General features: G+C 40.9%; 1 protein-coding gene across 1 annotated transcript; it reads right to left on the bottom strand.

The window, feature by feature from the left end:
* LOC118625280 (cytohesin 1 interacting protein) lies at positions 1-27,690 on the bottom strand. Its single transcript, XM_036254117.1, has 8 exons — positions 27,413-27,690; positions 19,561-19,610; positions 19,239-19,293; positions 15,713-15,815; positions 15,143-15,236; positions 12,325-12,394; positions 4,144-4,210; positions 1-1,252 (listed from the first exon to the last, which is right to left on the bottom strand). The coding sequence occupies exons 1-8, from the start codon at positions 27,584-27,586 to the stop codon at positions 795-797; spliced, it is 1,071 nt and encodes a 356-aa protein (XP_036110010.1). The 5' UTR covers positions 27,587-27,690; the 3' UTR covers positions 1-794.

A 27,690-nucleotide genomic window follows, 5' to 3' on the forward strand; every position in this document is an offset into this window, starting at 1 on the left:
AGGATCTTGCAAGTTCTCGTCTTGTCATCAACATTTAGGCAGAATAAAAAATGAATTGGGTAAGAATAACATTCCCACACATTTTGTTTAGGCTGCCTATTAAAAAACAAAAACAAACAAACAACAACAAAATTTTACAAAATTTATTATAGTCTTCCTCAGCACCCACCTTAGACAATATCCTTCCCATGGATCTCATGATGCTAAACCCTCATATTAAATCTTATATTTCTGGCCTTATTGCCATTGCAGATGTGTAAAATAGCTAATGATCATCTTTGTTTATAATACCCTTCATATAGTTCAACAGAAACATTCAAAATTGCCTGTTTTTAAGCCTCCCCAGAGGTTACTAACACAAAGTTTTGATACCTACCTATTAACCTACAGAAGGTATTTATATTGTCAATAATTATATTGTCACTCTCTTATTTACACTTGACTCCAAAGTTCTCAATTTTTCACATGGATATTCTACAAAAATAAATATTACTCCAGCCTTCACAGGCAGATTAGAATGAGCAAGCACTTATGTTAATTTGTCATATTATCTAACTTACAACTTTATTTCCTTACTGTCTGCTTCGAACTTGAGCTGTTCTGGTTTAAAAAATAATAATAATAAGCAGCAAAAATAACGATAGAAAACATTTAAATAAAGGTCACTCTTGGCATGAAAGGGGATGTCAGTTTTGCAATTCATTTGCACTTTCCCACCAAGCTGGGTGGAGTTGGTCTAAACAAGTCCAGAAATATTTACGAAATAAGCTCAGGGGAAAGGGCATCACAGCCCATCAGAAGCGACTCTCTTCCTCTTCCACGGGGCGGTGAAGGCCAGGGATGAATTTTAAGAGTTGTTTCCGGACACTTCCCCTTTTGCTTCTCCGGGGCAGGGTCCCAAACATGCTGGAGAAGTTGCTTTCCCACCCGGGAGACATGGACCCGCTGCTGGTGGTACTGATGCTGCGGTTCCTCCTCGAAGATGACCTCTTCAGAAAATCGTCGCCGTCCCTGAGGACAAAGCACTCGTCGTCTGTGCTGGTCTGCCGGCTGAAGGCTCCCTTGCTCGAGTCCTCAGACATACACGTCTGGTAGCTGTCCTCGCTGTCCGCGGTCAGGGAGCTCAGCCAGCTGCTCCCGCTGGATAATCGATTCCCGTCCGCGAGGGCTGAGCCTGGCCCGGGCAGGGTTCCAGACAAAATTGATTCATCCACGTCCGTGCTTTCCAGACTTGGGCAGTGAGCTGTGTCGCCTGGAATGCAGAAAACAAAGTCTACTGTGGAATGGATCTGAGCATCACTCCCTACAAGTAAATACGCCAAAATGTCCCTTCAAAGGGTACAAGAAAGAGTTAAGGGTGAATGATACTTCTCGCTGAGCCTTGCCTTGCATGAATAAGTGACTGGTTATGAGATCATCTGATGAAACTTACAGTAGGATTTCCCAAACTATTGTTCATGGCCTACCTGCCATGGAAAAGGTTCATGAACACAAAAATGGTAATGCTAGATCAAATAAATTTAAACCAGATTCTTCACATGAGAACAGTTCAAGTCATCTGACAGCATGCCAGTGTGACTTGTGAAATTTTAAAAGGATCATTTCTTAAACTGAAGTGACCCCGCAACCTTTTATTAAAATTCTGACAGCCCTGGCCAGTTTGGCTCAGCAGTTAGAGCGTCAGCCCACAGACCAGAGAGTCGAGTCCCAGTTCGGTTCCCGCTAGGGGCACGTACCTCGGTTGCAGTTTGTCCTTGACCCCAGCTGGGGTTGTGTGGGTGGCAACTACCCGATGTGTCTCTCTCACATCGATGTTTCTCTCTCTCTATTCCTCCTCTCTCTCCCTTCTGTTCTATCTGAAGATAAATGCAAAAAAATAAAAATAAAACCTTACAGAAATGAGCTCTATAGAATATACTTGGGGAAATGCTGTTTTATAGATTTTCTTTGTTTAGTTCTTCTGATGTTTCTCAACTGTCACTTTTTAACGATAATAAAATTCTAATAACACCAGTTGAAGTGTAGGGGAAACAGCATTATAAAACCTGCACCTGTAGCTCATTATAGAGAATTCAAAGGTATTTAAAACAGAAAGGATATCGTTCAGCCCCAATATTCCAAGTTTCTTATTAGAATGCTGGAATACTTAAATGCTCCGGAATGGTACTATCCAGAAAACAGCCATCCTCAAATAAGTAATAATTCATTTGAATAAATTGAATTTTATCTGCTTAGCGGATAACCTTTTATAACCTACATCTGGGCTCTCCAAACTCATGTTAATCTCATACCAACATCGTGCCCTTATCCCACTTGCTCCTGTACTGGCTGGTATACGGCAAAAAGAAAGGAGAGTATCTAATACCAGCTGAGAAAGACATACAGTCAGCCCTCTGGAATCAACTGATCGCTGATCTAAAATATTTGAGGCAAAAGACATAATTCCAGAAAGTTTCAAAAAGAAAAACTTGAATTTGCCATAGCACCAGGCACCACACTGAATCCATATGAATGAAGTGAAATATAGGCATACCCTTCGGTAGCCTACACGTAAATATAGGTTGTATGAAAATAATATGGCATTTTATAGAATGCACTTGAGCAGTTCAAGTAAATACGCCTTGGGTTTTGGTATCCAGAGGGGTGGGTCCTGGAACCAATCCCCCATGGATGCCAAGGGATGACTATAATTAGACAGTGAGTGCTTCAAGACAAGTAATAGAACATTGCACACCCAGAAATGGTTTCACTTTGTGTTGATCATCTCTACCGCTGCTCTTCTTTGTCCTTGGTTGACAATATAAAAGGCGACTGTTTATTTTTCCCTTTGATCTGCAAGGTTGAGTATGGCCAGCCCTCAGTGATTAGTCATAACTCTTCTTTTTTGCTAATACAACCTACTTTACTTCATCTTGCAACGAGTTGATTAGAGAGCAATTGCTGTACAGAATGTCATGCCCTGATATTTATTCTAGGTCTAGAAAAAGTAAACTAAAGAAGAACTCTTTCAACATCTGAACAGTTGTGCACAACATTGGCTTTATGAGGATTGAATCTCCTCGATTCTGACCTAAAGACCTGTCTCTACAAGGCCATTGCTATACTATCCCCGAACACAGCTCACCTCTGCTCCAGAATGCTCCAACAGTAGAGGCAAAGGTTCCCCAAACCTTCAAGTCTACAGAAATCCAAGAGGTAGCTAAACATTGTACCTGTGTCTTGATAGCAATCTTTGGACCCCCCCCCAAAAAAAATCTATTATGACTTTTTAAAAATATTAATGTAAATACATAAAAATAGAAGTAACTCATACATATGTTTCATTAAAAATTTTCAACACAACTTCTAAGCCACAAATTAGTGTCTAATTAAAAATTATATGTATTTTTTTTCTGTAAAGGGGTTATCATTTTAGACAGATATCTAGGTTTTTAAAAAGAGACTTTAGGCTTGGTATTATTTGAAGAAGATATAACCTGTATTTCATACCCACTTAAATAGTGGTTTTAATGAATCACTTATACATATAAGTTCATTCTTCAGGTTATACTGGTCATACACTGGTCACATAGCAAATCAACACATTTTAAACTTATTTCCTCCCTTTAGAATGCACACAATGTCAAGAACTACGAATTTACTATTATCGTGATCATTTACATTTCTGTCTTGGGTTTGGAGGCCGTGGAGGAGAATTTATCTGCATTAATCTAACCTGCACAATTTGAACAAATGATGCGAGGCCTGTACAAGAAGCACACGACCCTTCCAGCCTCAGTAGTTTCTGAGAACGACACAGCCCCTGAGCTATGAGTGTTCCCAGGAATTTCATTCACCTGCTGACGTCAGGCGATCATTCTCACTGCTCTTCTAAAATCCCCAGGTGCCTCTTGCAAGCGTGTGCACACAGGCACGTACATGCATGTTTTCACGTGCATGTGTTATGTGTATGAAGGAGGGGATGTGACTTGACTTATCCTTCCTTCAAATACATAGCTCACTCCCAAGAAACACAGGCTAGTATTCTTTGTCCATGACAGGCAATTTCTTCTTATAATGGTGATAACCTTAAAGCGGCTTAGAGGCAGAAGCACTGCGAGGGTGAAATGTTGGTGTGGTTTCTGAACAGGAAATCACATTTACCGTGAAGCAGGCGCTGTTCCTGTAACTGCAGAGTTCTGAACTCCACCCATTTCTTCTTCAAGGTTTGCTGAGAAAAAAGAAAAAAGTGCTAATATTAGGAAACCCCAGTGAAAATAGCAATATTCTAGGTGTTGAGATCTGTCATTAAAAGTGTTTCCTTTCTTTCTGACACTAACAACTCCTTCCATTCATTTGAAACATGTTTTTTCTGAATAAAAGGAGAATATTGAGCATGCTACTTTTCCAAGAAATAATCTAGTAGCACCAAGTAGTTGAAACCATGACATCATTTCAATAGAAACAATGAAAACAATAGAAACAATAAAAACAATAGATAATAGAAACAATTACATAGATAGTTAGATGGATGGATGGATGGATAGATAGATAGATAGATAGATAGATAGATAGATTTTTTTAATCCTCACCCCAGGATATTTTTCCATTTATTTTCAGGTAGAGTGGGAAGGAGGGAGAGAGAGAGAAGAAACATCCATAAGAAAGGGACACATCGAATGGTTGCCTCCTGCACTACCCCGACCAGGGCTGAGGTACATGCCCTTGACTGGAATCAAACCTGTGACTCTTTGGTCTGCAGGCCGACACTCTAACCATTGAGCCAAGCTGTCCAGGGCATCATTTATATATTTTTATTTTAAGTAAGTATTATATCACTCTGGCCAGTTTGGCTCAGCGTTGGGGTGTGGGCCCACGGACCAGAGTCGAGGGTTTGATTCCGGTCAAGGGCACATACCTCGGTTGTGGTTAGGTCCACTCCTGGTTGGGGTTGTGCGTGAGGCAGCCAACTGATGTGTCTCTCAAACACCAATGTTTCTCTGATGTTTCTCTCTCTTCTTCCTTCCTACTGTATCTGAAGATAAATGGAAAAACATATCCTTGGGTGAGGATATAAAAAGATAATAATAAAAAAAAAACAAATAAGTAAGTATTATAGAACCAGGTTGCTTGGGTTTGTGTCCATTTACTATCTGTTTAGACAAGAATTTACATTCTCGTGGCTTTCCCCATAGACAGGATGAAGACAGTAATAGAACCTAAATCCTGGGCTTGTCATGAGGAATAAATGAGTTAGTAGATATAAAATGATTAGAACAGTGACTAGATCTTAGTAATTGTTCACTAAATACCATCATTATTCTACAAGCCTGGACTACTCTAACGGTCTTTTCTGCTGGACATCTTTTTATTTCTACACCAAAAAAGTGAAGTCCACCTGTTCTGAGAGGCTTCCTTGGAAGGATAAACTAAAACACTGCTAAGCACCTGGACTTCTGAACTGCTCCCTTCCTGGCGCCCTACCCCCCACCCCCCGCCCCAAGGGAGCAGTGGTCCAGGTGAGAATGAAGTGGATGATGTGATGATGGAGGGGCTGGTGAGGCCTGGCCTAGCCCACAGGCTGCACTGAGGTGATGGGAATTGAAAGCCAACTGGGCAGAATGCATCTGGCGAGGTATTGTCAAGGGCTCATTCTCTCTCTTGGTCTTTGCTCTCTACTCCACCCTCTGCCATTTCGAGTCCCCACAGCCAGCCCAGTGGGCAGGCATGACTCAGCTCTGCCTGTGGGCACCTATGCAAGAGGAATGGCAGCCTCGTTGGAAAGGGGTCCTTTGCATGATGCGATCTGAAAAGGGCAGATAAAGTCTAAAAAGGAGGAGGGAAAGAAGTACATTTGGAAGGGAAAGGTCTAAGGAAAAGAAAATAATAAAATACAAGAATGTCATTACGCCCTGGCCAGTTTGGCTCAGCGGTTAGAGCGTCAGCCTGCGGTCCAGAGAGACCAGGGTTCAGTTCCCGCTAAGGGCATGTACCTCGGTTGCAGTTTGTCCCCAGCCCTAGTTGGGTTCTGCAGGTGGCAGCCACTCGATGTGTCCCTTTCACATCGATGTTTCTCTCTCTTCCTCTCTCTCCCTCCCGCTCTGTCTGAATGGAAAAATGTCCTCGGGTGAGGATAAAGAAAAAAAAAAAAAAAGAATGTCATTACATGCTTGAGGGAAAAATGGCTGGTTCCTCAATTTAGGGACTAAACAATTATTGGCCAGGCTTTTCCAATCCTTGATGACAGTAACATTTAGCAGCAATCCTATGGTTGCCAATATAATATGCAAGCAATAAATTCAAGCCATAAAATACCTGGCTCCATTGATTTCTTATTCTTTCTGTATTATAATGTAGTATGGCTATAAGACTGCTGGACTACCTGAATCTCAGCTGTGTAAACCTTTGGTCGGTCAGGTGGAGGTCACCTGTGTAAACCTTTGGTCGGTCAGGTGGAGGTCAGAGTTCGGGACCCGAGGAGTATAGAACTAATAAGACCTGGCCTATATGCCAACCCCTCTCTTCTTTCTTAAAGAGGTTTATCTCCTGGAATTGAATGGAGTCTAGTAGGAGACCATTAGGCTACCCTGACAGTCAGAACTAAATACATAGGGAGGAGGAAGTTGTATTTCTGCACCACTTCTCCAGAAATACAAAGTCAAGTCTTGCCACATACTTAATTTTTGAAAAAAATAAAGGTTTTATAATATCTAATCTGTTGATCTGGCCCAGTCATCTAAGTATGTCGTCACTTAAACCAAGAAAATACCAGTGTAAAGAGCAGCTATCTCAAAGTGACTAATAGCTTTTACCTATATCTAAGCTTCCCTATTTTCCTCCGAGTGTGGTTCTGGCTGCTATTAACATCACAGCTGTATATCTGGACAAATTTAATCTCTCACCATTGGAAGAAAGCACACGGGAGATTTAACCACACTAGGCCACGTTCCCTCACTGTGCCGAGGTCAACGCCTGGCATTGCTTCAGCTCATTAAATACTGGTTGAATGAATATATAAAAGAATGGCTTTGTGAAACAGCATGCAACTACCACAGATTAAATATTCTGTATTGGATCTATTTCCAATGTGTTCTGTCTACATGAGACACACATGTGGCTAAATAGTTCCGTGGCACTTGACTACTTTCATGGTGCTTTCATGGCTAACATGCTATTTAATTTTCCTAACTGTCCAAAAAAGTTCCAGACTAAAAAAATAAAGGTTCAGAGTAGCAAAATATTTCCCAAGGCTACAAACCCAGTCAGTAACAGAGCTAGATTGAAGAGTAACGCCCCGGCTAGCCCACCGCATGTATCATTTTCGTGTTACCCATGTGAATCATAGGTCAAGAGAAAGGAAATCCCTGAAAACAGAGTCTTTGAGGAACAGACCACATGCTTACAGAGGACGCACAAGCTAAATGTCACTCTGTGAAGGGGAAGCCAGCCTGACCCTGGTTATAGGTCAGACCCAAGACACTTCTGGCTCAGAGATAAACTGGAAATCTCATCATTTCAAGATCTTAAAAGGCACAGAAATGCAAGAAGATGAGCAGGAATGAATCCAAAATTCTGCTGGACCTGGAGAAACAGAAAGAGGTAGCCAGGAACTGGGATCTTAAGGTGATATATAGTCTAAACAGACAGTGCTTATGTGACACAGAACAGGGACAAGTTTCCTGACTGAGAAACAAAGCCGGGCGGAAGCTGCACCCCCAGGAAAGGAGGCTGGGGAGGGTCTCGTGCCCCCCTCCCCCCCCCCCCGAGCGTGCACCTGGGCGGTCAGGAGCGCATACACGCAGCCTCATGATGACCCTCAAGGAGGGGCATCCTCACTGCCACGCCAGGCTCCGGGCAGGGGCCCTGAAGTGTATAGTGGAGGCAACTGCCCAACTATGACACTGAGCAGAAGGAAGAGGCCACATGAAGGAAAGTCGTCAATCTAAACTCCAAAACACCCGCTGAAGTTTAGTAACAAGGGCAACAACACCGATCATCAGTGTACAAATTCTTTCCAAATAAAATGAAAATGGAAAGCGTCCAAAAAAGACTTTAAACTAAGAATATTTCTAATCATAATTAATTATATCAACATTAATAAGAATAAGAAGTTTGAGCCCTGGCTGGTTTGGCTCAGCAGTGAGATATTGCCCATGGACCAAAGAGTCGAGGGTCGATTCTGGTCAAGGGCACGTACCTAGCTTGCCGTTAGGTCCCCAGCCCTGATCGGGGTCACGTGGGAGGCAACCAGTCGATGTGTCTGTCTCACATCCATGTTTCTCTCTTTCTCTCTCCCTCCCTCACACTCTATCTGAAGACAAATGGAAAAATATCCTCAGCTGAGGTTTAAAAAAATAAAGAAGAGTAAGAAATTTGAAACTTTTTTTAAAAAGAACAAGATCAGATAAACATAAAAAAGAGCTATTTGAAAATAAAAATTTAACTATTAATAGAAAGAACACATTCTATATGGAACACAGACAACATTATTGAAGCTATTAATAAGAAATTCAGCCCTGGCCAGTTTGGCTCAGCGGTTAGAGCGTCGGCCTGCAGTCCAGAGAGACCTGGGTTCAGTTCCCGCTAAGGGCGCGTACCTCGGTTGCAGTTTGTCCCCGGCCCCGGTCGGTTGTGCAGGTGGCAGCCACTCGATGTGTCCCTTTCACATTGATGTTTCTCTCTCTCTCTCTGTTCCTCTCTCTCCCTCCCACTCTACCTGAACAAAAAATGGAAAAAAGTCCTCGGGTGAGGATAAAAAAAAAAAAGAAATTCAAAAAGAACATAAAAAAGATAAAGCAATACAAAATATGAAAGAGTGGTTAGGAAGACTGGAAAACAAATCAAGGGACTCTAAGATATGTCTAAAGGAACTCCAGGAGATGATTTAGGGAATACTAAATGATTTAGAGAGGGTACAGCTGACCCCTGAACAATACGGGAGTCTCCCCCACCCCTACAGAATAGAAATCTGCATATAACCTTTGACTCCCCAAACTTAACTACTACTACTAGTCTACTGTTGACTGAAAGCCTTTCTAATAACATAAAACATTGATTAACACTTATTTTGTATGTTATATGTACTATATACTATATTCTCATGATATAGTAAGCTAGAGAAAAATGTTATTAAGAAAATCATAAGATAAAACATTTACAGCATTGTACTGTATTTATCGATGCCATGAGTTCACATTAGCTGTTTACAAGATGAAAAGAATTCATGTGTTAAGTGAACCGATGCAGTTCAAATCCATGTTGTCCAAGGGTTGGCCGTCTACTCAGAGATGAAGCTGACAGTTTTCCAGAACCAAAGACAGTCACCATGCTGACACTGAAAGGGCACGGAAAATTCTAAGTTCTAAGCAGTATAAATGTATAGATGAATCCAGACCCAATCACGTTGTGGGGAAACTACAGATTGGTAAGAACAAAAGAAGAGCTTAAAAGCAACCAGCAAAAGATAAAAGATTGGCACAAATTTAAATACTATTTTTTAAAAAGACTCAAAAATCCTCTAGAGAGAATTACTAAGAAATAAAAAATGAGAAGGCACACAAAGGAGTACAAATAAAAATGGGCCCTGGCCGGTTTGGTTCAGTGGTTATAGCACTGGCCAGCGGACCAGAGAGACCTGGGTTCGGTTCCCGCTAAGGATATTACCTCGGTTGTGTCCCCTCCCTGGTTGGGGTCGTGTGGGTGGCAGACAGTCAATGTGTCTCTCTCACTTTGATGTTTCTCTCTCTCCTCCCTCCATCTGAAGATATTTGAAAAAAAATCCTCAGTTGAGGATTAAAAAAAACCAAAAAACTTTATTAACAAAAACATAATTTGATAAAACTGGCTAAAAAACAAACAAACAAAAACAGAAGGCCTGAGTAGTCTTAATAAAGAAACTGAAACAGAATTTAGATGTATTTCCACCAAAAAAGAACTCCAAGCCCTGATGATTCAGACAGAGTTACAAGTACTCTCCAGAGAATGAAACGGGGAAATGCTCCCTAGCTCACGGTAAACGTCCAGTAAACGTGACACCGAAACCAAAGCAACCCCGCCTGAGGGAAAGCAGTAAAGGCCGTGCTACTTATAAAATGAAGCGACCTTCAAATACCCTAAAGAAAATGTTAGCAAAGCAAATATACAAGTATATAAAAAATGATTATAAACTGTGATCATTTTGGGTATGTTTTATAAATGCAAGGATGGTATCACTTTAAAAAAAAAAATCTTTAAATGTCATTTACCATATTTTTAATCCTCACCTGAGGATATTTTTCTATTATCTTCAGATAGAGTGGAGGGCGGGAGTCGGGAGGGGAGAGAGAGAAACATCAATGTGAGAGAGACATATCAACTGGTTGCCTCTCTCATGACCCTATCAGGGCCATGGACAAACCACAACCAAGGTACGTGCCCTTGACAGGAATCAAACCCTCTTTGGTCCGTGGGCCGACGCTCTAATTGCTGAGCCAAAACGCGAGGGCTTGACAGATTCTTTTAAAATAAAAAAGTGAGACCATCTTAGCACATGTAAAAAAGGTATTTGATAAAATTTAATATGAAAGCCCTATAAAAACTACCAGTAAACCTGAAAAGTATACTATGATAGTTCATTCCAAATATGAAAGAGTAAAAAAATTCCCTTTAAAGTCAAGCACAAAACAAGGATGCTTACAATTATAGTTTCTATTCATCATCATTTTGTACGTTCTAGCCAATTAGCAAGAAATAGAACTGAATGTCATTCTTAACAAATAGTTACTATCCTTCTAGAAGGCCCCCCAAAGATCTATAGATAATTTGTTAGAAATTATACAGTGTAGCAAAGTGTTTGAATATAGTGACAACATAGAATATTTTATTTTACATATCTATATATTAATCTCAATCAAAATATTTTTAAGTAAAAAAACTATAAGAACAAAATTGTAAGTTATAAAAGAATAAATCTAACAAGATGTATTGAATCTTTTAATCTAAAACATTTTATAATTCATTCATACACTTTTACATTTAAAAAAAATATTTATTCTTAGGTACCTTCTCATTTTTCTTTCTTAATAAATATAATCTTTTAACTTTCAAAGATTTTTAATTTATTGCTGTTGGTTTTTAAATCCAATAGTCTTGCTGAACTCCTTTTATTCTAACAAAATGTTTATAGATCCCCTTACATTTTTCTGTACAGCTATAATACTAGCTGTAGGTAATGAAAGTTTTGCCCCTTTACCTCCAATTATTCAACTGTGTTTGAAATAAGAGAAGTGAAACCATAAAGATGTCAATTGATCTCCTTTATCCTATAAATGAAATTCAGTTGCTATGAAAATCTGAACAGAAAAAATGTTTTCAAGTAATTTTACAAAGAGATTAAAGAAAATAGCAGGAATAAGGAAAAATAACAAGATGTTGACAAAAAAGAAAACAGGCCTTGTTGATAAATTAGATGTGGGGGAAGGGACTACAAGATCAAATATCAATACCATATAGTAACTCCACCCTCCTGGGCTCAATAATTTAGAAGTGCATACTTCATAAAGAAAACTAATAAATGGAAGCTATTGTTATGCAAAAGCCCAGTGAGCACCCAGGCTGTAGTAAACACGCAACCCTTGCTCCGAGGGGCTATTTCACTGCCATGCGGGGCAGCCCTGGGATAGAGTCCTTGGATCCAGGGAGGGGCCTGCAGGGCTCTGGCGCACATGAGTGAGGGTCTGGACTTGGCCTGGCAGAGCCTCCCCAGTCTACTAAGATTGTGAGACTCAATGGGCCATGGGAATTTTCACCGAACATCAAGCATTGTGCACCATCTCCTAAAAACTTAATTTTTCCCTCTTCAAAGTTGGTAGTGTATTTGCCAACGAAAGGAGAGTCGAGGACAGCCGGAGGACAGGGAGATGGTGTTTGTGGTAAGAATGAGGCAGAATGGAAGGACACAGAGGAAGACAACAGAAAGCAAAAATTCCAGGCCCCCCTGCACACACATGCAGCACTTGGGAAAACGACGAAAAGACCAGGTTCTCCTTCTCTGTTTTTTTGTTTTCCCCCAAACAAAATGTAAATCAAGACAGATAGGTGCATTAATGAAAAGTTCTTCAATTGATGTGCCTTCCTGTTGCCTTTCTGAGCCTCAGAGACACACAGGAGGAAGGAAGTGATTTGCACTGGTTTGTGAAACTTAATATTCCTACAAAGCTAATTGTGTGGCTCTTGATAATTCAGCAGTTTAGAATTATCATGAAATTTCATCCCCAAGGGCTGTCTCAATTCCTCAAATAGATCTTTATTCTACCACTCATACACTCAAGGCTGAAAAATGTACCTCCCTGTATTAAATTCAATTACCTTTAAAACGTGCAGCTTTGCTTCAAGCTCCGCTTTTTTGAGAATTGTTGTTCCATTAAGAGTCTCTATTCTGTTTTAAGAAAAAAAGGGGGGGGGGGTAGCATGAGTGCTTCATTCATACAAGTCCCATCCTTAAGAAGCACTACAATTTGAGCACAGACTATCCTTACAAAGCAACATAAATGTTACAGTGCTCCTGACACTGAAAGCATCTGGACCTAGCTCAAATCTTCTAACAAATTCTGAGACAGACAAACAAACAAAAAACAACTCCCCTTGAGAGAGTTACTGAAAGATTCTGGATAATTTGTGAACTGCAGCTCATTTTATAGAAACCACAGCAGTGATGGTTGTTCTCTACAAGAATCTATTCGTGTGAGTTCTGGCTGACTCACCTCCTTCATTTGTGAATGTTTATCAGACATCTACTGTGTGCTGGTCTCTAGATACCATGTTAAGCTCAAGAAATATAGCAACAAGAATAACAAGCAGTGCATCAACATGCTGGTTCTTGGAAGGGAAAAATCTTTGCCTCCCTAAGTTGCCAAGAGCCTTGACTTCTGTGAATTGCCTGAATTTTAGAACTAGAACAAAGAAAACCAGAACTACTATCAGTGAGTAACCTTCATATGACTGTCTCATCGCAAAGCCTTTTAAGTTCACAAACTTGAATCCTAAAATGATCAATTTAATGCTGTTCTTTCTCCCTATCCCTTTCTAAAAACAAAAAAGAGTTGTTGCATCTTGAGTGCTTTGATTTGTTTTGTGGACACAAGTTAGAGGCTTTTATTTTGACTATTAAGCCATCAATCTGAATAAAATACATTTCATGTTGGAGTCACACACCTAAGCATTTTTAAAGTATTGGTTCGATTTCTTTCCGATAAACAAACTGTAACTCTCTAACAATGCAAGAATTTTTCAAGGCGTGGTAAAATAAGAGCATGAAATGTGGAGATCAATTTGCCTCCATTTCTAACAGCACCGTACCCAAAATAATGAGACGACAGCAAGCCAAGACAGTATCTGCTTTCTCATTAGGGCAGTCTTGACTCCAGGCAGTGGTGAGGATCCCTGCGATTCTGTTCCACTGGGATTTTTAATGTCCATCTGACCTCCCCGAGCAGTAGATGTCTCTGGGCAAAGCCTCAGGCCTAGATTGGCTGCTCTCGTCAGTCTTAGTACTCTTCCTGATCTCTGACTGCCCAACTGTCTCCGCCCTTAAATAGCCACCTGACGCCTGCCTACTATAGGAAGTGGTTGCGGCTTCCATGAGGTTTAGTTAGGAACAGCCTTCTGGGGGTGACAGAGGACTGAGTCCAACTCTGTGGACCCCATGAGTTCAGGGTAAAGAGAAGCTTGAATCTGCAAGGAGGAAATGATCCAGAGTCCAAGAGAAAGCACTGGCAGTTAGATGCAGTCCTCTGTCACAAGTCACCTTTCAAAACGACTCCTAGACACACCCCAAACACCCTCTGCAGTGTTAGACTAGAATCACTCAGGAGTGTCCAGCGAGTTTTGATTGGCAGCTTGCGAGAGCAGCTGTGGTGTGGATGGAGAGAAGAGATCTTGGCATCCAGGGCCCGTGGTCAAATCCCAGCCCCGGGACTTACTGGATGGTTGATCTTAACTAAACCTCAGTTACTTCACCTATAAATAGAAATAAAACTAACCTCATGAAGTGGCTGTGAAGAACAAATGAGAAAATATGGGACCTACCTTAATCAGAATCAATCCTAAACTACCTAGCCTGGCTGATAGACCTATACTCCACCCCCCAGACCAGCTCTGTCTTCATCCCTTATTCTATTCAGCCTAATTCACCAACCACCAATTACACTGGCTTTCTTTCTCTCCTTGGATGGGCCAAGCCTATTTTGACAACTCAGAGACCTCTCTCTTTACCTTAAATGCTCTCTCACCAAGAATTTATATCACCAGCCTTCTCTTCATGTAGGTCTCAGCTCCAAGTCCACCTCTTCAGAGAGGCCACTTTTAAACACCTGAGCTAAAGCAGCAGCCCTCTTCCTCAATGTTCTATCCCATTCCTTATGGTGCTTTCTTCAGAGCAGTTATCCATAACTGAAATATTAAAGTTATTTACTTTCGCAGGTTTTTCTTATCCATCTCCTTCCATCTCCCCTGAGCCTGTCACAGTGCTGGAAACATAGTATTTACTCAAGAAATAGTATTTCAGAGAATAAGCGAATTTCATCTTTTAACTAAATATTAAAGTCCTATTAGGTTCTAGGGATGGTACAGTTGAAAAGTCAGTCAAATCTCCGATAGGGGAGACGAATGTCCATCAGTAAGTTTGCAGTGGTAGCAGGAGTGTGTGTGTGCATGTGCAGGGGCGGGGAGGGAGGGTGGGCACTGGAGTTCTCCCTTCTGAATGGACACTAGATGAGAAAAACAATGGGCTGTGGTATAAGATGAAAAACTCAACCTTTCCGACCTTTTACTCGTTCTAACCACAAGATTATATCAACCATGGAAACTGGACCATTTTCTGTCTGTCCAGAGAAGACGCGTGCCAGTTTAATTTAATTTAACATTAAGTACTTTTTTAAATGCTCTCCCTCCCACTCAGATGTTTGGGCTATCCAAGTTCTCTGACTTCAGATGTTGACATGTTCAAGTTTGAGGAAACCTTGAAAAACAAAAGGAACTGATGAAAACGTCTGTATCCAATTCCAAAGCTATGATGCACTGCCTCCCTTCTTGTGATCCTGAACAATAAGTCTATTCATTCACTCAACAGGCATTATGAGAGACCGAAACATTTCTGAAGCCCCACAAGAAGCAGATGGATAGTTACGTTAGCAGGTTTCCTGACGATCTAATCAGGTCAACAACTTGCTTGTGGGTAAAGCCTTCTGTGCCCACACCATTGATATTTGCAAGGACATCACCTGGGAGATGCCAAGAAAAAAAAAATGAGTGTTAAAGTGGTTGGTTAAATAATCCTTCCTGACTGTGCAAAAGAAGAAAAACAAGCAAGCCTCAAACCTTAACAACATAAAGGCTCTAAGAAAATTAAAAGCAACAATACTGTCCTGACCTTCACTATCAAAAAATTTTCTTGCGCCCTGGCCGGTTTGGCTCAGCGGTTAGAGCGTCAGCCTGCGGTCCGGAGAGACCCGGGTTCGGTTCCCGCTAAGGGCACGTACCTTGGTTGCAGTTTGTCCCCAGCCCTGGTTGGGTCGTGTGGGTGGCAACCACTCGATGTGTCACTTTCACGTCGATGTTTCTCTCTCTCTCTCTCCCTCTCACTCTATCTGAACAAAATATCAAAAAATGTCCTCGGGTGAGGATAAAACAAAACAAAACAAAAAAAAATTTTCTTGCTATTAAAATCATTTTTAACATGAGCAAAGTTGTAAGTTACCAGCTTGCAGGCCAGCACAGTGTGCTGGGCTGTCCTCCTCGACTTTGCAGACCAGAGTGCACAGCTCTGAGGAGCAGGTGTTCTGGTTCTGGAGCCTGTACGTCTGCAAAAATTAAAGCGATACACAATTAGTATTCTACAAATTCAAAATCTATTTGTCCAAAACTAAAATGGTGTCTGCTACCTTAAGTGGTATAAGGGTAAATGCAAAGAACAATTTGGAAAGTCCTTCCTGAATATAAACTACATCCAACAGACCAATTTCACAATCCTACCAATCTTCAGCCAACCCCATTCATTAAAAAGAACATCTGCCTTGAGGGGGAAAAAGTGGGATAAAACTGGCTCAGGCTTTTATATTTTCAGGCCTAAGAGACCACATGATGCTATCATTACTGCATATTACTTGAGAAAAAAATTAAGTTTCTCATTTCCCAATGGGATAAAACAATGGTGGCCAAGAGCAAAGAGAAAGATGTCCATGAGGATCTCCCTTGCTAAGGTACTCAACACAGGAGCAGACGAACTGTACATAACCAGCAATGGAGATATGCCAACAATAATTCTTTTGTATTATGGTTCTGCAAATAATGACAATCTGCCCTGCATTAATTCAGAAGTACTATAATCGACTCAATTACCTTCATTTCGGAGCACTTGCTGGTATACCTGCCTTGAATATTGGTTCATTAGTAATCCAACCACATCAGAAAAGGCTATGCTTTGCCTCCTGCCTCCAAATGGCAAAAGCAATTTGTTTTTGTTTTTGTTTTCCAAATTGTACCCAGAGCACTGGATAAATGTTTGCTAGATAGAGTGGCCCTATGCCTTATCGCCAGCACATTTTTCTTTTTTTACACAATTAAGTTATGAGGTCTAGTGCCACTGAGACTCACAATCACCATTCTTATTTGAGTAAGTCTTTTAAACATCTGATTCCTAAAATTAAACCATATTCCATACGGCCCCCTTATGGAAAAATTAATGTCTGATGATCATTCCTTCTTATTTTACAGACTTCCAGGCTCCAGAGCCAGAAGTCAGTCATACGCTAAGAACTTCTAGAAATATGACTTTGTTTACCTGTCAGGTTCTATTGACTCAAAAAGGCATTTAGAGCCCCCATGTGTTAAGGTAAAAGGGACCTTTAAAGAGCATGTAATATATTTCCCATCTCTGTCAGAGACCCTTTATCAGTTTTTCTGCCAGGGAGTCTTCTTGCCACAGCCCAGACCTTTCAGGAATGGAAGGGTGGCCTAGTTCATGTGGTCATGAACCGCAGCTCTAGCAGGCTTTCTGCTGAGAAACCTCTGGTACAACAACTCTGTTAACAGGGAGTTCTGCCTTCCATGCCCAGTGATCAAAGTGAGCACAGTGAAGGAGAAATACTGACTTAGGTAGCTGGCATGTTGGCCGTTGGCCAATGGGTGCAAAATTTGGGGGCTAGAGATAGGGAAGAAAAGGCAGGGGTCCCAAAGGTATAGAGAGCAACAAGTAGTTGAATCTCTCTTTCACTCTCAGTCTTCTGCTCTCACTTTTAATAGCAAAACAATCCTTAGAGACACAAAAGTCACATTGCCCTTTCTCACACCCAGTGACATTCATTCTAACACTTGTCATGTGCTGATCTTCTGCTGGTACCAGGCACATGACTGAGTATTTTGTATGTGTTATTTCATTTGAAATTCCTAAAAACCCCACAAGGCAACAGAGAGAAAATAAACACAGGTGTGCCTGAATCTAGACTCTGTGTTCCTATCACGCTGTATTGTATGATTCTCATTAGCAGCGTAGGAGTAGCACCCATGGAAAACCAGAGAGCAGAGTGGACTTGTTCTCTTCCAAAGAGCCCTTCCCTCGGTGGACCAGCATGCAAATAGGTGTTAACAATGGGTGCATAATACCAGCACAAGAGGTTCTATCTGGCTTTTAAAAAGTTCCCACAGCATTTCCCCAATTCGATGAATATGCAAATCTCGTAAGTACTAGAAAAGAGGTCATGGAGCTGGTCACGAAAACTACACCAAAAAGGAATGTGCAGGGGAGTGGGCTCCTGCTTTCCCGAGATAACACATACGTGCTCCGGTTCAGAGGTGCGGCCGTCGGCTCACGCCGAGCTACAAAGGTTCGGGTGCTGCAGCCTGTGGTCTACTAATGACAGCTTTGACTCTTGCTCCACCTGGACTGTGTTTATGGTACGGGGACGACACATGGGGGAGCAGTGGCATAGCACAGAAGGGTGAGAAAAAATCCTAGTCTGTCACTTTAAATAAGGGTACGGAGTGGTCACTGATCCTGTTTTCAGCAGCAATGGTCGCACACGCGTGTGCATAATTCTCATTTAAAAAGAAGCAGTCACAGAAAGTACAGTCTCGGCAGAAGAACAGGGAGTGTTTTGTGTGACTGGGGAATAAGAAACAGTACTATGCTTCCAAAACCTGATGGAAGAATTACAGATTTCCTCAAACTTCAAGGTAGAAGAGTTCAGAGAGCAGACGGTATCATCTTTTCTCTTACAGCCTCCTCCCTGTTCACTAAAGGTAGAGTTCCACTCTGTCCCTTTGTTCATAAAGCACGTTTTACTTAGTAGCTTCCTGTTCCTTATCTTAAAACACATGCTGACTTTCCAGTTGTGGAGCTGATACTTGGTCACCAAAATTTTCTGAAAGCAGCACCAAAGCTAAGACCTAAAAGATGGTGTGCAGTATAAGTATATGATTGTGCAAAATACATCTAAAGGAAAGGCAAACGTGTAATGGAAAAAAGCACTTAATACTTAAGCTACTACTGTTGCACTTAACTGCATTAGACTTCATTTGACCTAACTCACCATCTTTACAAACACGGCCATTAGAAAGCAAATGCGAATAAGAACTGAAATTCTTAGGCTATTTCAAAGAAACCTATAGATTGTTTAAAAAGTTTCCCTGAGCACGAGACACTGTGCAAGTGGAGCACTGTTCTTAAGTATAATAATAATTACAAAGTGTCATCATTAATAAAAATGTACACATTACTATAAAATAAAATCTTTAGGATTTTCTAAATGTTATAAGAGCTAACTTGAATGCAAGAAGTCCACATATACAAGTATATATGTTTTGAAGTATTTCTCGAGTATCAAAGTACAGATTTAATACCTGACATGTAGTATAAAAAATAATTATGCAAACCCATCAGAAATGCAAATAAACAAAATACACACATATAAAGAGTGTTTCACTCTCTTAATTAAAACCTGCCTGACATCAAGTATTTCTGATCAGTCTCAGACTTTGGGGGAGACTGAAGCAACTAAGAACAATGTGTTGAGCAAGTCTCAGGGGTTTTATTTTATGGGTTTCAATCTTTTCTTTCCTTGATGGTACCAAAGACATGAAAGAACTACCCAAGCAACCACACACTAAATATAAATCACAGTCTCCGTCATTCTTCAATACTGATTTCATTCTTGCTTTGCAAATATCACCACACTACTAGTGCCACTGTCTTCATTAAAAGTCTAAAAAATGTGAGAAGTGCCCACCTGAATTTCAAATCCAAACGTTCCATTATCCTGCTTTTCCACAGTAACAAGCTTTCTGTAATAAAAAATGTTTTAGTGTAAATAAAACTATGCATGAGGATCAAAGTATCACAATTGTCACATACTTATTTTTTTAAAAAAACTGTCACAACCTAAAAACTGTTACAATTTCTGTAAATTGTAGTATTATAACTGTGTGTGTGTGTGCGTGTGTGTGTGTGTGTGTGTGTGTGTATGTGTGTGATTTGTCAATAAGTCTGGAGAGCTGTGTTCCTAAACATGTTGGTGAGAGAGAAAACAATAAATAAATGAATCTTTTTACCTTTGAGACCAGGAAAAGTCACCTAAAGAACTTGATGCCGTCAAAGCAAGCTGAAAAAGACAACAAGCACAGTTATCAATCGAAAGGTCCTTAAGACACATCTGTGAATGTTCTAAGTCACAAAGGACATTGTTCTTGATCACCTTCTTTGGCCCAGCTCAAAGAAAGTAAAGGTGGTAATTTCCATTCTTTAGTGATAGCAGAGAGCTGAGGAAGGGTAGTGCAGGCAGTCTGTTTCAAAGATTAAAAGAGGCTCTGATAATAATACACTATGGCAAGAGTTAATATAATGTGGCAAAACTCCAAAGCTTCCCAAAAGAACTTCATATCTAATCTGTATTAAAAATAGCCTCTGAGAGATTAACCATAGCAATTTATAATCACACTGAAATCCGAAGAAAAATAACACCCATGGAATGGCATGCAAAACCCAAATACTTAATAGTTTCTGGAGATGCCGATGAAATGATTGTGTTTATTATAACAGTTACTTTAAAATGTTACTTTTTAAAAGCAGGTTAAAAGAATCTCTAAAGAACCAATTCATATGCAGAAATACAATTCAAGTAAAACCAAATACTCAGACCCTTGATTCTGTTTTGTGATTTATTTTTGTAATAGTTTTGGGAAAGTGTAGTGAGATTTCCAGCCAAGGAAGGAAAGGAACCTCAGAATAAATGGTATAAATGGCATAGAAAACATCATCTTTACTCTGTTTTGGGAAAAGATCATATAAACACAAAATTCCAAAATACAATCAACCATTGTAAATTGAGGAAAATGTACAAAAGGTGGCATCTTGTTTTCTGGGCGTTTTTCTCAGTGATTAAAGTGAGTTTTTGCGGGTGTTTTATTTTGTTTGTTTAGGAATTAAGAAATATTCATTAGCCTTTTCTCAGGGGCCCAAAACATAAGCTTACGCTCCTAGCTAACTTGTGATGTTTAACTGTCAACTTAACATGCAAATTGTCAGGAGATCAATGCATACTGAGTCTAAACAAATAAAAATAAAATAGAGGATGAAAACTGGAGGGAGAAAAATGCATAAAAGAAATCAATGCACAGAAGAAATCCTCATTAAGGCATTTGTTAGGAGAGAAGCCTACATTTACTGTAAGGAATTGAAATTACCCAGGACCAAATGCCAATATTCTGACCAATTTTCTGGAATGGCTCATGCTAGGGCAGAACTTGGCTGCTGGTCAGTAAAGTTAATGTAATGGAGAGCTGGTCTCTTCCCACTGAGTTGATGTAAATTAATTACATTTTTCTTTCTTGTCAGTTCTGGACCTTAAATCATTTATATCATTCTGTAGACAGCAATAGGAAGGCTCAGACCCAAAAAGATTCTCTCGAGTGGCTAAAAAGTGTTCATTTTCAACTCATAAGGACTGAATGTGGAAGACCTACAACAATTTGCATGGTTTATTTCAGCCTGATTTTGTCCATATGAGTGGGCACCATCCAGCTATGTAGTAGGCTAACTTTCCGCAGAAGAGAGCAATAAACTTGATACTCCCAAGCATTCTCTCTTTTCCTGATATTATTACACTCACTTTCTTAATCTGTTTTTGTTATTTGCACCTGCTTGGCGTTTTGTTTTGTTTTCAGATTGTAAGGTACTTAGGTAGGTCACATCTAATGATGTTATCTGTAACCGTAACTAGGGTTTATATTTAAAAATATAACTCTTGCTATCATTATTTAGCAGATTAGTCGTAGCATTGATAGGAATCAGCTGGTCCACCCTCAACTTGCCTTCTAAATAAAAAACCATTCTAGGTAGATCAAGTCTAAACTCTTTAAATCCACCAGACAACTACAAGACCTTTACGGAGAAGGAAACTTGCCCACCTCTCTCCTGCTACTCTCCTTCCTCCTTCCCTTCCTTCCTCCTTCCCTTCCTTCCTTCCTTCCTTCCTTTCCTCCTCCTTCCTTCCTTCCCTCCTTCCTTCCCTCCCTCCCTCCCTCCCTCCCTCCCTCCCTCCCTCCCTCCTTCCTTCCTTCCTTCCTTCCTTCCTTCCTTCCTTCCTTCCTTCCTTCCTTCCTTCCTTCCTTCCTTCCTTCCTCCTCACCTGAGGACATTTTTGCATTTAGGAGGCAGAGAGGGAGAAAGAGAGAAACATTGACGAGAGGGAGAAAGAGAGAAACATTGACGAGAGAGAGAAAAACATCAACGCGAGAGAGACACATCGAGTAGTTGGGGACAAACTGCAACCAAGGTACGTGCCCTTAGCGGGAACCAAACCCGGGACCCTCTGATCCACAGGCTGACGCTCTAACTGCTGAGCAAAACCGACCAGGGCTCTTCTGCTACACTTTCTATCTAGCTAATGGACTTGTTGGAAATGAAAATGCTTGCCTGGCATATTATGAGAGGCATAGCAGATACTCAGTTCCTGTGGACTGACTGATTTGGGTTATCAGTAACACACACACAAAATCAGACTAAGTCAAATTATAAATTAGCTTCCGCTCTGGATTAGCAATGAACCTGTTTCAGGCACCTAACATTTAAATTAAAAACAATTTAAATAAATGAGACACCATCAAATTCCCTGACATGTACCCCATCTTGATGCAAAGACTACTTGCTTTCCATCAGGGCTGTCAGGCTCAGGGGGTGTGGAAGGGAATGTTCTCAGGGTTCCAACTTGCTCAGACACCAGACTATCTGCCTAAGTGAAAAGAAGGACGTCTAAGGTCTTATCAAAGGTCTTCCACTTTGGAAAGTGCTTTCCTGCAGCCCGTTCCCTCGGGTGTGCAGCCCTGTTCTGGGCTCTAATCGGGGAGCCTCACTCCCAGACTGCCCTCCCTTCTTTTCTCGGGGTTGTAGTGATGGCACCAAAACTCATGAGTGAGGAACTGGTGTGCAATGAACAGTCTGCACTGGCGACAGCTGTCTTTTATTACACGTGATCGAAGAGGAGAAAGCAGGGTTTAGCAATTTGGCAATTCATGTGCTACGGCTGAGTACGCCAAGCTCTTTAACCCCTTGCTAGACACTCACATAAAGATGCCTGGGGTTGCATTTACCATCCTTCTTCTTTGGGTTTTAGTCAGATGAGTTAAAAATCAGGCATTGATCTTCAAGAGGTAATTTTTCCCTGCTATCCAGTGATTCACAATGTCCCTTTTTAGAGGGAAACCAGGGCCAAATACTTCAGCTGCCAGTTTGCAAAAGACGGATGACCTGTGGTAGCTCAGCCAGGCTCAGAGGAGCTCAGAGGTCAACACTGTAGCCACTCCTGCAGTGAAGTAACAGATTGCTACTTCCTGGTCCCCAGTCTGCTACTCATTTCCTGAAAGTGTTGGGGGAGGAGAGTGGGGAGCAACTTATCCATAGTTGAGGTTTTTTTGTTTGTGTTTGTTTTCAAATTTCCAAAATCATGTGCTCTGCTCCCTTTCCAGTCCCCTGCCTCACTCTCCCCGGTTCTTCCATGTATACAGCTTTCTTTCTTTCCCCTGTTAAGTCGGGATTCTTGTGTTAGCAGGGCTGCACAGATCATTCTAAGATACAGCAAAATAAAGGCACTGAATTCAAGGGTTGTAGCTTCCCATGAAGGTCTGGGACCTCTTTTTCAGAAAGAATTGTTGGAAATTGACTCCCAGCGTGCAACAATACGGATTAGAGAATACGTTTCAAATTCTTCTGTGGTCAAATTAAGTTTCCTACCTAAAAGGATTAATTGAATGAGCAAAATACCCTTTTGTAGTTAGGAGCACTTGGAAGTTTTGGTAACAGATGGATGCGTGGCCACAAATGATGTAAAAACTCCTTAAGGGCAGAACCCATCCCAGAAATACACACATTACAGAGTTGAGCACTGTGTTATGTATCTACAGTTTTAAATAAAATTTTATTTGTGGAATATAATGAACAAAAAAAGCTGATGAACTAAACAGACCCAGAGAGATAGAAAGTGTGGTTCAGACTGACAAACTTCGGGACGGGGGGTGGGGGGGGTGGGGGGGGGATGAGATGAATCAAAGAATTTATATGCATGAATGCGTAACGAGTAGACATAGACAACAGTGCTTGGTTGGGGGCGGGATCGGGAGGAGGGTGCATGGTGGGGGGGACATCTGTAACAAAAATAAATTTAAAAAAAAAATAACTGTTCTAGAAGTTGTCTGTTTAGTAATACAGTTGACCCCGAACAGCATGGGTTTGAACTGTGCAGGTCCATTATGTGCAGATTTTTAAAATAAATTCTGTAAATATATTTTCTCTTCCTTATGATTTTCTTAATATTTTCTTTTCTCTCACTTTATTATAAGAATGCAGTATGCAATCCATATAACTTACAACAAAATATGTATTCATCAACTGTTTATGTTCTCAGTAAGGCTTCCTATCAATAGCAGGCTCTTTAAAAGTTAAGATTTGGGGAAGTCAAAATTTATATGCTGATATTCAACTGTTAGCACCTGTAACCCCACATTGTTCAAGGGTCAACTGTAATTTGATAACCAAGAGAAAATCAGGGCAAGAGGTTCAGCTTGTTGGTCCTCTTGTGCATATCCAAGCTTCTCACATGTCAGGTCCCTGGCCTCGCTGCTGCATTTGGTAAAATACTGTTTTCTAAGAGCAACCCTAGTCCTTGGGCATTGCAACATTTCTGCAGACTGTCCTTATGCTCCCCAGCCTCCTTCCTACAGTGTTTTCCATTGCACGTATTTTTCCTCCTAAAATTGTGTTCAGACATAGGAGCTGCGGTGGGGTGTCTGTCACCTTCCACAATGTAGGTATTAAGATAATATGTACACACAGAAATCTATTTTTAAGCAATTCTGAGTGTGAACACCCAAAAGACTCTGAAGAATAAACTGAAACTACAGGCTAACCAGATACAGCTTTGCAGAAACCAAAGCCAACAATAACGAGAAGTATGAATTGTTGACGTCAACGCTGAAAGGACTGAAAATAACAGTGGGCAGACAAACACCTGTTCTTGGGACGACCTTACAGAGATCTTGTTGCCTGCAATTCAGTCGGTGACAAATGGATGATTGTTCTCAAGGAAATGAACCTCCTTTTGGAAGATTGTGAGACGTTGGGATAAACTTGCAACATGTCTCATTGATGATAGTTGTGTGGAATCAGAATGATCATGTTTTGCTTTTTTTTTTTTCTTAAGTAATTCTCACAACAGTGCTCAAAAGTTATATGACTAGGAGGAGTCAACCATGGGAACAAACATGAGAAAAGGGGAAAGAGAAGACCTAAAAAAGATGAGAACATACAAATAAATTAATTGATGTTGGAATGTATGTGCATATATGTGTAAGTGTGTATATATATATATATTATACACATGTAAACACACACTCATACTTGTGTGCATTTCATATGCCTAAATCCCTCTCATTATCTTCTTCCAATAACCTCCTACTGATGGCCTTTTTTTTGGTACGTGCCCCCAGCAGGAACTGAACCTGGGATTCTCTGGTCCACAGGCCGATGCTCCAACTGCTGAGCCAAACCGGCCAGGGCCTACTGATGGCCTTTTACCATTGCATGCTATATTCACTCATGCTTAAAAACCATATGTCACTCCTCTGTCTTCACTGCTCTTTGTTGATGTTTTGTTTTTTCCTTTATTGATTTTAGAGAGAGAGGAAGGGAGAGGAACAGAGAGACAGAAACATCAATGAGAGAGAACATTAATTGGCTGCCTCTTGCATGCCCCCCACTGGGGATCAGGCCCACAACCTGGGCATGTGTCCTGGTCCGGAATCAAACCGGCGACCTCTTGGTGCATGGGTTGACACTCAACCACTGAGCCACACCAGCCGGATTTCACTTCTTTTTGTATTTAAGACTCCATTTCTTCTTTTTCCAACTAGTGCAAAAGTTGCTCCCTGACCACTAGTCTCTACCCACTTACCGACAGACCACATTTCTAGGGTAAATGTCCCAAATCCCTCTACTGCTCCAACACATTCCATGACTCGCTGTGCTGCTCAAATTACTGCTTCCTTAAGGGAAGTGTCCAAATGTTTTGTAAAGCAGCCCAACTCTGTGGTCTCCCCTCACCTCCCACACAGACACTGGGCCCTCCCGACCCAATAATGTGCCATTCCATAAACATTCCCTGACGGCCCCAAGACCTGTGCTTCAATATCAACTAGTCCCTTTTTCTGGAATACCCAATATCTGCAGTATCTCTCCTTCAAGGTTGTATTCAAAGACATGTACTAGGATTGGAGCATTTATGTTGTTTTACTTTGTATAACATCTATTCATTCTGCCTCTTTAATTATAAACAATAAGGGCAGGAAATATGTTCTTCTCACCTTTGTTCCTCCTATACCGCTCTTTGTCTGAAAACTGAATGAAGATTTCAGTACTTCCCAGAGGTGCTTTATTTTCAGTCAGGTAGAAAATTGATAGACATGTTCGTCATTATGTTAAACTTAAATGTCATAAAAGCCCTTTGGGATTGAAAAGATTGATAATCCAAACCACGGCAAATGATGTCCTTACCTCCATTGGGAGAAGTCGCAGGAATCGGCTATGTAACTCCCTGAGAAAAGACCATGACTCCTGCTGTACTCCAACTCTAATCCCGAATTGGAAGGCTGAAGTGGAGTACATGATGCGCTTGCCACATTTAAGGGCAAAAATGTATGCTTTAAAGCAATTCTAGCCCTGGCTGGTTTGGCTCAGCGATTAGAGAGTTGGCCCGCAGACCAGAGAGTCCCCGGTTCAGTTCCTGCTAAGGGCACGTACTTCAGTTGCAGTTTGTCCCCGGTCCCTGTTGGGGTCGCGTGGGTGGCAACCACTCTATGTGTCTCTCTCACATTGATGTTCCCCCCCCACACACACTCTATCTGAAGATAAATGTAAAAGTGTCCTTGGGTGAGGATAATAAGTAAATAAATAAATAAAGCAATAAAGCAATTCTACGTATTTTCTGTACAAGTGCTATATCTAAATTCAGATATGTACTTGGGGCATTGTAGCAGGTTATTTAACTAAAGAAGTGCTATGGTTTTAATGTTTTTTGAAGTTGGAAGTCAAAGGATAAAAATACATTCACCATAAACCCAGTTAGACATGAATTTTTGCAAATATTTTCCCCTCTAGGGAAATATTTGCAGTAAAAATAAAAATATTAGCGTGATTATTGAGCATATACTACATTTCAGTCTCTCTGTTAAGCACTGAATGTTTCTCACTTAAGCAGCAGAAGAGCCCCACAGGTGGTTCTATTATTATCTTCACTTCAGGGGAAGGAAAACAAAAAACCTGAACCTTAGAGACGCAAGTGACTTGCTCAAGGTCCCACATCTATTAAATGACAGAGCTGGTGTTCAATCTGCACTCACTTATCCAATACAAACTTTCTCAAGAGCATGGGGTATGTGCCCATGCCTCAAAGCTGAAGATAGTTTAGCTCACAAAACTTGTCCTTACAAAAAAAAAACAAAAAAAAAAACACTCACTGGCTTATAAACCGAAATGACTACCTATGACTGCGAGTGAGGCTGGGGAGGAAGGAATCAATGGGACACACAGGGGGAAAAAATCAAGAATGCTCACACTGGTCATGTCTATAAATAGCATCTTCAAGTCTGATGTGCTTTATCATTTTTGTTTTCCCTGAACACCTCTTCAAATGAGAAAAGCAATCTTCTTTTAAGTTTTGCTGTGACAAGGAAAGTTTTGTTATGGTCTTAAATTTTGGGACTGGTATACTAGTACTGCCCGGGCGCCTCACCTCCTTCCTCACTCATCCTCTCAGAAGCCTCTATCATAACAATGTTAGTATGAAGTCCCACAGACATATCACTCTGCTCTCAAGAGAACGTGAACGCTCTAAAAGTTACAAAATAGCAATCATACCTGCTTTCGGCCCCGAGGCAAAGTAGCCACAGTGTCAGCCAGCATTTGAATCCTCCTACTATCATCCATGGAATAGTTGCCCGAGAGTGTGGAGTATGAGTTACATGCTGGGCCAGCGCAGTAGTCCACCAAGTTGGCATTGCTGCCCTGCTGCATGAGCCTTTGCAAAGACATTGTGAGCAGAGACTACTCCAGCTGGCACATGGTTGAGTAGCCTTGCAGAATGGGGGAAGCTAAAAAGTATAACCTCTGACAAGTAATCTGAAGTAGCAAAGCAG

This window comes from Molossus molossus, unplaced genomic scaffold (genome assembly GCF_014108415.1).
Source record: "Molossus molossus isolate mMolMol1 unplaced genomic scaffold, mMolMol1.p scaffold_m16_p_11, whole genome shotgun sequence".
NCBI classification, from domain to species: Eukaryota; Metazoa; Chordata; class Mammalia; order Chiroptera; family Molossidae; genus Molossus; species Molossus molossus.

Coding starts and splice junctions, on each gene's coding strand:
- LOC118625280 (XM_036254117.1), bottom strand. CDS start 27,586: ATGTCTTTGCAAAGGCTCATGCAGCAGGGCAGCAATGCCAACTTGGTG. Junction 4,211..12,324: donor CAAAGCTGCACGTTTTAAAG/GTAATTGAATTT, acceptor CTTTTTTCTCAG/CAAACCTTGAAGAAGAAATG. Junction 1,253..4,143: donor GGAACAGCGCCTGCTTCACG/GTAAATGTGATT, acceptor TCTGCATTCCAG/GCGACACAGCTCACTGCCCA.